Genomic DNA, 11,954 nt, shown 5'->3' on the forward strand with positions numbered 1-11,954 from the left:
TGGGGCTGCAGATTAGAGCGGCGATATGAAAACCTCCCTATCACTGTCTGCTCATGGCTTCCTAATCACATCCCAGCAACTGATACTGAGGCAGAAACAGAACGTGAGAGGGAGGCACAGTCTCAGAAAGCAAATGCCACAATCCACCATGTGCTTAGTGTGACACAGATCCCACCACAAGATTCAAAAGGTGCCATTGCAATTGGTGGACAACACTGGGTTACCCCCAAAACCGCAAATCTGAGGAACTTTGCTGCTGTTTCTTCTCTTTTTGTTTAATTGTTTCTTTTATTTGCTCATACCTAAGCGCTTCCATTTGCTCCTCTTCTCCTCCGACTCATTAGAAACATTAGAATAGCTGATGCCAGCAAGAAAACACATTTTGCTTCGGTCTGAAGAATATCTTTGTTCTGTTCCCAATACAAATAGAAGGAGATTTAAATATTGCTCCTCTGGTGTGTGCCTGTGTGGCTGAGTGAGCGAGGGAGGTAGAGGGAGTGAGGGTCTGAGTGTGCTGCGCGCATCTGTGTGTTGATCTGCGATTGGTTGTGCATACGAAAGGATGAAAAATAGTGTGAGCTTGCGTGTGTGTGTGTGTGTGTTTGAGAGAGACTGGGTGTGTGTTCCCAGAGGGTATTTCTGTTTCTGGTGGGGAGTACAGTTAAAGTGAACAATAGGCAGTACTGCACTGCACCCTATGCAGCCTGATACTACACAACGTCGACAAAAGGCAGTCTAAAGCTCTGTGGCTGAAGCTGGAATTCTGCTTTACTTTTGGAAATGGTGAAAAATGCTGTGAGCTTTTAGCCATAGAGGTCTTGAATATCAATGATTAACCTAGAGGAAGGTCCAGTAGCTGGACCAGCCTGAGGCTTTGACTTTTATTACCTCCTCCAAGGTTGTTTTCACCCCGTCCGTTTGTTGGTTTGTTGGTTTGTCAGCAGGATTACGCAAAATCTAACAGATTTCCATGAAACTCGGTGGAACAGTTGAACAGTGGGACATGGGCCAAGCTGATTCCTGTCAAAGGGGCAGAGCCACAAGTTCTTTCTTTAACATGGGGAAGTATCTTTCAATATTTCCACTGTTTTCCCAAGGAACAGTTCATGGATCTACATTTAAAAGATGAGGCTTATTTAGGGAGTGTGTGAAATTTGGTGCAGCTTGATTGAATTTAAAGGGAACTGTTGGGCTTTGGTGGAGGTATGTGCTTTACTGAGGGCCATTCTAGTTTGTAAGGATTACACAAAAACTTGTCGGTGGAAGGAAGGGACATGGACCAAGAAAGAATCTATTCAATTTCGAGGAGGAACTTATTTCTTTAACATTGGGAGATTTCATTTGCATTTTCTTAACACTTTTACCAATTTCCCAGGGAGTAATTAATGGATCTTGATTAAAAAAGGCATATTTATGGGACTAAAATTTGTGTGTGTGTAGAATTTGGTGCAACTTGATTGAATTCAAGGTGACTGTGGTGGCCTCTCTGGAAGTATGCGCTCTACTGATTGTAGTAGTAAAATACTTTCATTTTCACACTGCAACAGGTGCACCGGTTGGTTTTTGTGGCCTAAGTCACCAAGGGATCGATGCAAAAGCACGGGGGCCAAATTAAAAATTGGGGGAGTGACGAAGAAAAACTGAAGCTTCAGAGAGTTGAAATGGAAAACGACAAATGAAAAAAAATAACAAAAACTGAAGTAAATACAAGGTGGAGACCTGAGAAGAGATGGGGGAGGGAAGTGAGGCTGGAGCTGGCTAGCGTTGCTCATTAGCCATGCATAGTATTTTGGCTCTTCTCCCACACCTCCTGGCTCATCATCATCGCCTGGGCTCTGGCTGCCAGCGAATCCCCCCCACCCTCACCAACCATTCCTCTTTGCCCCCTCCCTCCCTCCATCCCTCCCTCCCCTTCCAGCCCCTATAATCACACCCGCAATCACAGCCCCTAATTAGGTTAATTAATTTGTATCAGCCCTTGTAGGGACTTGGCTGATGAGGCAGCCATAATAGTGTCAGCGTTGCTCCCCCCCTCCTCCCTCCTCCCACAGAAAGAAAAAGATAGAAAAAAGGGAATAAAAGATGTGATGCAAGCCTGTCTGTGACAAGAAAGGACTATAAACCACGGGGTCACATTTACCTCCCCATCCTCCCCCAAACCCCTCTGTCGACCTCGTCTTTTCTCCCCTCTAACCCCAACACTCCCCTCCCCCCTGCGCCTGTTACTCAATAGGGGTGACACTGACACCTAAATAGTGATATACATCCCATTGTGTCACCGTGCTTCATTGTGTCCACTGGAATGAAAACATCCTGTATAATAATAATTGAGTCTGCATCCCCCCCCCCCGACATACTTCCATGTATACAGCGACGTGCTGTTTTGCTTGTTTGTTTACACTTTCACACTCTGTTGTGGTGTTCCAAAAGTGTGGGGGGGGGGGGGAGTGTACGGTATGATAATGATTTTCTTGGCGGTTTGTCTCTGCAGTCGTCAGAGAGACTGATCGAAGCATCGCATTACAATCAGCGGCCCTCATCGCCCCTCATCAGGCCACTGACGAACAAACTCTGATTAACACCCTGATCTGATTACTGCAATCACACAGGCTAACCACGCACAAGCACTGTCCCCCATCAGCACGCACACACACACACACACACTGCTGAGATTATTTGAGGCGCTCTCATCACACATTGTCACATAGATAGACAGGTAACCGTTATTAGACAAGCAACACACTCACAAATTTGTCAATGCATGTCCATACAGAAGTAGAGATTAAGATTCTGAGATTCACATGAGCGGAAAGTAAGCTTTTATGAACTCACACCTATAGTATCGAACCCAGTACAGTATCTGGTGCGTTTATTTCCAGAACAACACCTTCCCATACGCATGAACAGGGTGCATTCAATTGTGATGCAAGCAGACAGATGCATAAATATACACACACATACACACGCAATCTCAGGCAGACAATGACACGGAGAGGCTTCGAGACAAGGACAGATCCGGTAGTTAAAGCGTAATGAACACGTCCCCGAGGCGCGCGCCTGGCATTCCCCTGAATGATGGACTGACAGTAATACCGGGGCAGATGGGTGCGCTCCACGCCCTGTTCAACACCACACACACACACACACACACATGTACACACCCTCCCCCTGGTATATTCTGTCCCTCTCTCCTGCAGAGATACCCCCTGTAGGTCTGATGTGGAGGGGGGGGTACCAAGGGTGCTGTGTATGTGTGTGTACGTGTGCACCTAGAGGCAGGGGGCACAAGTATGAGGCCCCCCGTCATGATTTAGGCTCCCATGCAAATTTAATCAATTCGAGTACCTCTCGCCAGCCAGGGCTCATTAGCGGCAATTTAAAAAGAGGGCTCTGTGATCCCCACCTCAGTGCACGAGCCAGACGTTCAACTCCAGCACACACACACACACACACACACACACACACACACACACAGATATAAGATACACACACATATCCAAATACTGACACAAACACACAAAAAAAGCACGCACGTCAGGGGCACTGTCAAGGCTGTAAAGATTTTCCTTCAGACGTCTTCCCCCTGGCATGGAGAGAGACCCTGCCTGCACGCCAGCCACCCCCACCCCCCTTTCCTCCCCCTTTTCTGTCCCTCCTCTCTATCCACTACTTCAAAAGCCCCATGACACCCAGCTTCAAGTTAAAGGAGTGAGGGATCCTAAGATAAAGACGACCTCTCATCTCCCAACCCCCTCCTATTCTGAGACACCCCCCCAACACTCAAACCCCAGGCCACCTCTCTCTCTCTCTCTCCCCCCCTCTCCTCTCCCCACCTCTCACTCTCCAGCTCTCTATAATTGGAGGATCGATTAGTGCATCCTTAACCTCGGCTCTGTACGCTGGCTCTGGAGTGGGGCAGAGTTGTGCTGGTGAATGAGGTGGGTAGAGGTGCAGCACCTGTTTTGCGAGGCTCAAGTGTCAGGTTAAAGCCGTGGGGGGGGGGGGACTGATTCTATTCAGCATCACCTGATAATAGAAAAATAGGTTCAAAACAACCTGCAAGTCAGTAAATAAGTGATTGTTGTTCCATCAAAATTACAATAAAACATTCACCAGATTTGGTTTTATCTACACAGTTTTTGAAATGTCTTCAATATAACTGAGTTGAACACTGAAATATTACACATGTTACAAATAAATGTAACTGCCACATCACCTTCCATGAACAGTGTCCCTGTCACTCTGGATAATGTATCGATTTCACTGGCAGTGGTTGTCAGATTTGTTGTTTTTATGCTGCTTAGTTAAAAAAAACAGAGCAATGTGTATAATATTATTTACTTATTTCGAACTGTGTTGGATAATATCAAACTTCTGCTTGTTACAAAAAACTTTCCCTTTTAAATGACATTTTTTCCCATCATGCGTCTAATAACTAAACTCGAAGAACAAAGCTCCATTTATTGTATTTAACCAGGCTGCACTTTCCCTCTCAGTTCCTACACATCGAGGTTAATGTCATACCCTGCAGCTGTGTGACAACAACACAGCCCTCCACGTCCAACGCCTCCATTTCAAAAATGACTGTTTGTTAGCGAACCTCCAGGGTCATTAACTTTAGAGATGGGGACAGGATGGCCTGAGCGAGTCGTCAAATGAATTACGAGGTTTTTGACAAAAGAGGAATGCCTGTCTATATCTTTAAAATCAGAGGGTCGCCCACTGCCCACCCCTGAGCCCTGCCTCTGCACCCCGGCATAAGAGTCCCGTTGCCGGGGGCTGGAATGAAAGGCGAGCTTGAGGAGGAACAGTGGCACATCTATGCTCGGGTTGCACAGTCAGATAGGGGTCCCGGAACTGCGCACACAGTGTTTTGACCCCTGGGCTCTCCTCCACGACCTCCACCCCCTCCGCTTATGGATGCTGGGCCCGAGGGTCCCGATACAGGCACGCTCTCTCAGTGGTGTGACGCAGTAGCAGAGGGCAGGGAGGGTGAGAGGAAGGCGTAAGGAAGTAGGGAGGGAGGGAGAGTTGGCAGAGGATGCTCTTTGACTGCTCACGACACAATTCTGACGTGAATGGTCAACAGTGAAATGCCAGCGACGGACCAGTGAGACAGGCTTGTGTGACTTTCAGTGAAATACTGTATGTTTACTAAATTGTTCACTACATTTAGAAACTTCCTCATTAAAACTGATTTGTTCGACTAACCTGAGGTTTCGACTGCTGTTAGATTGAAATGAAAACAACCATCAGCCTCTCCTTGTTTTGGCCCATCTCGAGCTGTTGGCTCACCTCCGCTCTGGTCAGCAGTGTTTGGGCCAAGGCCTCTGGTCCCTCTCTTACAGCCCCCTCCACCTCTCACTGTGTCTGGTGACATTTACGCCTGGCTCTCTCTCTTCCCTCTTCCCCTCCAGTGGCTCCCAGGAGAGGCTGATGGATGGGCCCTGTTTATGAAGCTGCTGCCACCACAGTGATCAATCAAGCCTGGGTCACTACGATTCCCTGCTGGGCGCCAGGCCTTCAGTCTATTTCACACTATAATCTCAGGGAAGTAACCACACAATCAGTTCCTGCATGATCACACAGAGGTTGAGGGAGAAAATCAGAACATTAAGAAACACGGTTTCTTCAGAAATGTGTTTTCTTCATCTGAAATATGAAGTCTTGACTCCGGGATTAGAGTTAATGACAGGAGGATAAATGACAGTTGGCCTTAGTGACAGTTAAACCGAGGGTCTTCTTACAGTGAGGCATCACACCTAATCCTTGCTCTAACATGGCACTCAGGCAAACTGATCAGTACAATTGACTCTCTCAGAATTCGCCATGACCAAGGTGGTGAGGTGGAGGGTCCTGAGAAATCAGAGAGATGTGAAGAAGCCCTCATTGGCTTTTTCCATAGACGATATTTTGACACGTCCGAGTAGGAACAAGAAAATCAAACCTGGTATATGGTTGAACCATGTTTGGTTGATGTCTGAAGGTGAGGAAGTAAAAAACTGTTGTGAGAGCTGCAAACAAATTCAGCACTTTCAATGGAAGGTAGCTAAATGTCGTAAGATGATGCTAATTGTAATATTTATGATGTCATTGTGTTTTTCTTTTCTGTTTGAAAAGAACAAGCTTTAAAAAGTGACTGAAACATCACTGTCAAACACCTCAGCTGAAGGAGAGACATAAAGCCCAACCTCACCCTCAAAGGGCAACACTAGTGACTTTTATCTATGGAAAGTAGCTCAACTATTTTTCTTTAATAGAATTTTAAAAAATCTGTAAGACTTGCAAAAATTATGTTTTAATGCTAAGTTTAATTTTTCCTCGATATCGCAATAGAATCTGCCAGTGGAGAAATTTCAAAACTCGTTAGGCTGACCAGTGGTGTAACTTTACCACACAGTTAATTGGTCACGAACAGACTTTCACGTTTGTAGAGCGCTTGTTGCTGCACAACCAAAAACACAGATGTAAATAATTAAATGAATGATGGATGAATTCCACGTAGCTCCGTCAGTTTCAGGCTCCTTGTGTTGTCCCTGTTATAATAATCATATTTCTGCAGCTACAGTATATGGTGAACTAGGATGTAAATGAGCAGTGATTAACATGGTTACCTGATGATCTGTGACAGAACGAGCATCACATACAGAAGAATGAGAATAAACTTTATAAAGTGACACAACAGTAACATCAGTTTCATGTGTCTCTCAGGGGAGCCTTTGAACAGAGGTGTGTGTCTGCACAGATGCAGCTAATAAAATGAATAATTGCTAGTTTGGATTAAAGTGAGCTAATGAGCGAGCATTGATAATATTATTATTACCACCGTTTGCTAACTGACACCTAAATCGTGGTTCATTTTATTAGCTGCAGCTGTGTGTACCCTGCTGTGACATATGAAAAGGGTCTGCAGGAGGTGTGTGCTGAATCCTAAGTCAAGGGCAGCGACAAAGGTGTGTCCTTCAGAGGCTCTTCTGCATCTGCCACAACCACAACAGTGGATTTGTGTCCCTCATCAGTATGAAAGGAAAAACAGTCATGTTTATCAGCATGAGAAAAGAACTGACATTCATATTCAGTTTCACGAACAGTACAAGTGGTGATGTGAACGATTTAAAGTCAACTGGTAATGTACTAAGTCAAGAGAATGAATGTCCATATATTATATATAGGGCAACACGGCCCTTAACAGCAAGAAGGTTCCCAGTTCGTACATCCCCCGCTTCGGCAGGTACATGTGTCCTCCCCATGTCTGTGTGGGTTTTCTCTCGTACTCCTGCTTCCTCCCAGTCCAAACACGTGCAGGTGTGGTTAGGTTAATTGGAGACTACATGGACTGTAGGTGTGAGTGGTGCCTCTGTTTGCCCTGCGATACTCCGGTGACCTATCCAGGATGTACGCCGCTTCTGCCCAATGGGAGCTGGGATTGGCTCCAGCTCCCCCCTGCAACCCTCAAGAGGATAAGCAGTAAAAGTGGACGGATGGATATTATTTATACATGTTTCTTGTATATGTACTATTATATTATATACGTATATATGTACCTTAGTGTTTCATCTATTGGTCAGTGGGTCATGAAAACTAATCACACACAAATGTATTGCTGTGACTAAAGCGGCATAAACATGTTGTATTTCCTAACTTTACATGTTGACGAGGAAAAACTGAATCCAACATTGATTATCTTAAATGTGTCTGACTGTGGAATCTGGCTGATACCTCAGACTGAGTGCTCGTGAAGTTGTTAGAGGACTGAACTTCTTTTGTAGCTTTGAAGTCAAACATGGCTGTCTCTTGAAACAGGTTTCAAATTGGAGTTGAAGGGTCCAACACCACAGTTCACTACCTACTGCAGCAGGGACCAGTGAGTGAGGCACACAAACACATAGAAAATGGAACAACTGCAATTTTAACTCTAATGTCGAACAGTGGGTCACACCTATAACTCTTGAAACCCGGCTTAGTCTATTTCCTGCAAGTTCCAGTGTCTTCAGCCACCGATATATTTATTTCAGCTAGTGTCATAAAGAACACTAATGCCACCTACTGGTTCAAGAGTAAACTACAACAGCTGGCCTGAGTTCAAATTCAGCCTGAGGAATCTTTGACAATCACTGCCCTCTCCCTCTCTCTCTCTCCCCACAGGAAAAAAACTTCCCGAAATGTAAACTCCACAAACTGCTGTCCCAAAACGAGGTCAACCAGTTGTTATCTGTAAGTTAAACCACATCAACCTGCGAGTTCTTCTCATATTTATTATGTGAAAGAAACTAAAAAAGGTTTGGATAAATATGTACAAGATTTCACAGGTGCAGCAAAATTTGAGGAAAATGAAAAATGTCTATGGTCTGGTCCAGGAGTCGATCACATCATCAGTCATTAGGTTGTTGATTCCCCTCAGCGTTTCCTCTTGGTCTCAAACTTGTAAATTGCTGCAGAACTGGTTGTCTCCTTTTTCACTTTCACTTTTTTAGCCTTATCCTGGTTTGTAGGGGAGATAAAAGAAATATGAAATATAATAAATAAATAAAAAATATTTGACAGTTAATATTAAAAAATAAAATGTACATAACAAAAATAATGACAGTTATTTGAAATGAAAGCTAAAAGGCTCATTGGCTGTGTCTCAACACTTGGAGGACCTCTGATGCTATCGATCTTCAAATGCAGCCTCCAAAGGACGCGGACCTTAAATTGGACCACAGTGATTGCTATTAAAAACTGTCTCCGTCTCCTCACCTGCAGATCCTTGCGTGTCTGGATCTTCTGGCTGATGACAAACAGTTTCTTCTCTCTGTCAATCCTCTGGGAAAGGATCTTATACTGGTTCTTCCTCTGCCTGGCCAACTTCTACAGGTGCAACAAGAAGAAGACACGAACCATCGGTCGATTGAGCTGAAGAACGCGTTGACTTTTTTCTAGAAGTCTGTCAGCAAAGGTTCAGGGTGTAATGTTGTAGCTGAATGTTTCAAACAGACCTGCACACTGCGAGGCTGCACAGCTCCCTGGATGCTCTTAGTCTCCAGGGTTTTCAGAGTCGGTCTGTTGTACACTCGGTCCACCAGCTCAGGAGCAGTGTTGAGGTGGGTCGCCAGGTCAAATGACTCCACTGAGGAAACATCATATTAAAAGCGTTAAACTCTGTGACCTCACAGCTGTGGCAACATGTGAGGATAAGGACAGTGTCCGTGCACATTAATTAAATCTTCCATCCAACAGACAGTTAAGATCCAAGCCCCTCAATACATTATCTATTAAATATTTATATTCACCTTCCTTCTTGGAATCCACATAAAATGTGTGCTTGTTTTTCTGTTTGCTGTCTGCGTCCAGGAGGTGGAGCTCTGCTTTCATCCTCTCGATTTTCTGAGAGCAAACGATAAACAGAGATTATGAAAGAAACAGCAAACACATCTTTACTTTCTAATGTTTCGTAATGGATTCACGTTAAAGCAGCCGTTCCAACTCCACAACAAATAATGACCCAAAGTACAACTAGTATCATTTCAGCCTAAAGTTTACTGGAGTTTTGAGGCTGATACTGACGATAAATCAAGAAAAACTTTAATGGAGATGCTTTGGATTAGTTTTTAAAAAATATGGAATATTATAGAGAGCAGTTTACAGGTAGAAAATAGACTAGCCAGTGCTCTCTGGTGGACAAAGTCTGTCATTGAGACGCTGTAATTTCTTGTTAAGTTTTTGGGGAAAAATAAAAGTGACCTTTGTCAGATTATGACTTTTAGAAACGTGCCGAGAGCAACTTGAAAAGTTCCTGTGATAATCAATGAGTTCTTTTGTTCCAGATTGAAAATGACTTGAGGTTCTTAGTTTGTGCACGATGAATGATGAACTCACCTTAACCTCTGCAACCCTCTTCATCTCCACATATTTGATATCCTGCGTCCTCATCATTTTTCTCTGCTCCTCCGTCACCTCCACCTCCTCCGTGTCTTTTGTAGCTATGTGAACTCCATCCTGCCCCGAAACAAGGTTTACACATTAAAACACCCCCGAGGCCTCAATTTAAACCCGTGCACAAAGTAATAAGCAGAAAGAGAAAGAGAGGAATTGGTGTTTGACACAGATTCAAATCTCGTGGCTGTGATCTCACCTGCAGCTTTGAGTTGATCATGTTAAAGTAGAACTCATCCGGGTTCTTCTCCAGAGCTTTCTTCCGCAGAGCAGAGAGCGTGTTTTGTTTCTTGTGGTAGTCACTGTAATATCACAGACAACACACAGTCAGATGGTTCAACTGATCACAAATCAAACACATGAGGCGGATCTAAAGCCTGTGAACACAGGAAGCATCATGATCTACGGTTCACTCACTCTGCACGGAGCTTGTAGTCCTTCTTCTTCTCCAGGAGTCCCAGATGTTTCCTGGCACCAGGCTGGAAGAACACAAATGATGCGTGTTAGACATTCAGTGCGTTGTTTATTGATTCAGGACGAATCCTAACGTGTATCTGCTTGTTTACAACCTGCGGACGTGTTAAAACGCGTGTGCTTCATAACTTCATCAGCTGGCTAACGCTAACAACACAGTGCGGAGCTCACCTGAGATCTTTCATGATGGTTCCTCTGACGGGATTTCAGCGCTTTCCTGAACGAAGACATGTTTGGAAAATGTCCCCGAGCTTTAACGCCGACAAATGTGTCAGTGAAAGCGGATAAACGTGTCTGTGACTGTGTGTAAAAGACCCAAACACTCAGGCACAGACCAGACCTGCTGCTTCCTCTGGAGCCTGAGACACGTGGCTTCCTGTCCGGGTCACACAGTTGATTTTCATTTCCGCTCCGCAGATTCGCTCCTCGACTCAACCTGAAAACTAATGCGCCCGGTTGAGAATATTATTATAATAAATATATTTTATTCCATTGTTACTTTTCTTAATCCAAACTCAAGGATTACGAGTCATTTTTAAATCAAATAAAATGATTTGAATTTAATGCTGCGGGTTGTAAGAGTGTAAAAATAACACACCAGGGGGCGCTGTTGCATAGATTTAAAAACGTGTTTGTATTACACATTGCAGAGGTGACATTTTTTGTATGTAAAGTACAGAACTGAACTTGTATATCAATATCTTTACAATACACACAGAGGAAATGTGCACTTTGCTCTGCATTTATTGAGATGCTGTGGGTTTCTTGTTATTTTGCAGATTAAGAATCTCATAAAACATATGGCTAAAGTATTCAACTGCCCATAACTAGTTAAAACTACTTAATGTCGTGAAGTAGTCGTGTTTAATCCAGAAATAACATACACAGGAGCCATCCTGCGGAATAACCATGACTGTAAGTTTATACCGTTGTGCTGTACATTTACTTAAGTAAGGGATCATTACATGTGTTCCACCACTGGTGTTATGTTAGTAAATCATTTAGAAATTACTGTAGCCCTGCATGGATGAACACGTTTGAACAAGTTAATCACCCAATTTCCTTAACATTGCTTTTGATCTAATAACTTTCAGTTCATTTCAGTTCAAAGACCTTGTAATATTTCGTTTGGCTTCAAATATTCAAGACCAAAGTGCACACACCAAATCATTTCACTCATTATAATGAGGGCCTCTGTTTGCCAGAGTGCACAGTTAACACTAATTGGTAACAAGTTTATTTTTCTACAACTTGCATACTTCCACTCCTGTTCCAGACTTCTAAGAACACACACACACACACAGGAAATAAAAAGCAACCATGCCATTTGAACTCAAATATTTTGTTGTTTGCATGTCACAGACAATACAGAAGAAAGAGAGACAAACAAAGTACAGTATTGCAGGAACCTGGACGATGAGGGGGGTCACCACTCTGCTCGGGGGAAAAGGGCTATCCACCTCCCTAACATGATTTTCTTGGAAGAAAAGAGACAAAGACAAAGCCGCAGCGGCACCAGCCCCTTAATCTCACCCAGACTCTGCGCTCTTTGTGGATGTGAGAAG

At 44.0% G+C, this 11,954-nt stretch overlaps 1 protein-coding gene across 1 annotated transcript; it reads right to left on the bottom strand.

Moving 5' to 3' along the window:
• Positions 1-8,235: 8,235 nt before the first annotated feature.
• On the bottom strand, positions 8,236-10,792 carry utp11 (UTP11 small subunit processome component). Its single transcript, XM_020092584.2, has 8 exons — positions 10,561-10,792; positions 10,333-10,394; positions 10,115-10,217; positions 9,859-9,978; positions 9,273-9,366; positions 8,979-9,109; positions 8,740-8,850; positions 8,236-8,481 (listed from the first exon to the last, which is right to left on the bottom strand). Exons 1-8 carry the CDS (start codon positions 10,618-10,620, stop codon positions 8,398-8,400), a joined length of 765 nt encoding a protein of 254 aa, XP_019948143.2. The 5' UTR covers positions 10,621-10,792; the 3' UTR covers positions 8,236-8,397.
• Positions 10,793-11,954: the final 1,162 nt, after the last annotated feature.

This window comes from Paralichthys olivaceus, chromosome 13, assembly GCF_024713975.1.
Source record: "Paralichthys olivaceus isolate ysfri-2021 chromosome 13, ASM2471397v2, whole genome shotgun sequence".
NCBI classification, from domain to species: Eukaryota; Metazoa; Chordata; class Actinopteri; order Pleuronectiformes; family Paralichthyidae; genus Paralichthys; species Paralichthys olivaceus.

Bases quoted from the DNA above. Each gene is read 5' to 3' on its own strand.
- utp11 (XM_020092584.2), bottom strand. From the start codon at position 10,620: ATGTCTTCGTTCAGGAAAGCGCTGAAATCCCGTCAGAGGAACCATCAT. The intron at 9,367-9,858 runs GTGAGTTCATCA...GTTTGCTCTCAG, and splicing joins AGAGGGTTGCAGAGGTTAAG to AAAATCGAGAGGATGAAAGC. The intron at 8,482-8,739 runs GTGAGGAGACGG...CCTACAAACCAG, and splicing joins AGACACGCAAGGATCTGCAG to GATAAGGCTAAAAAAGTGAA.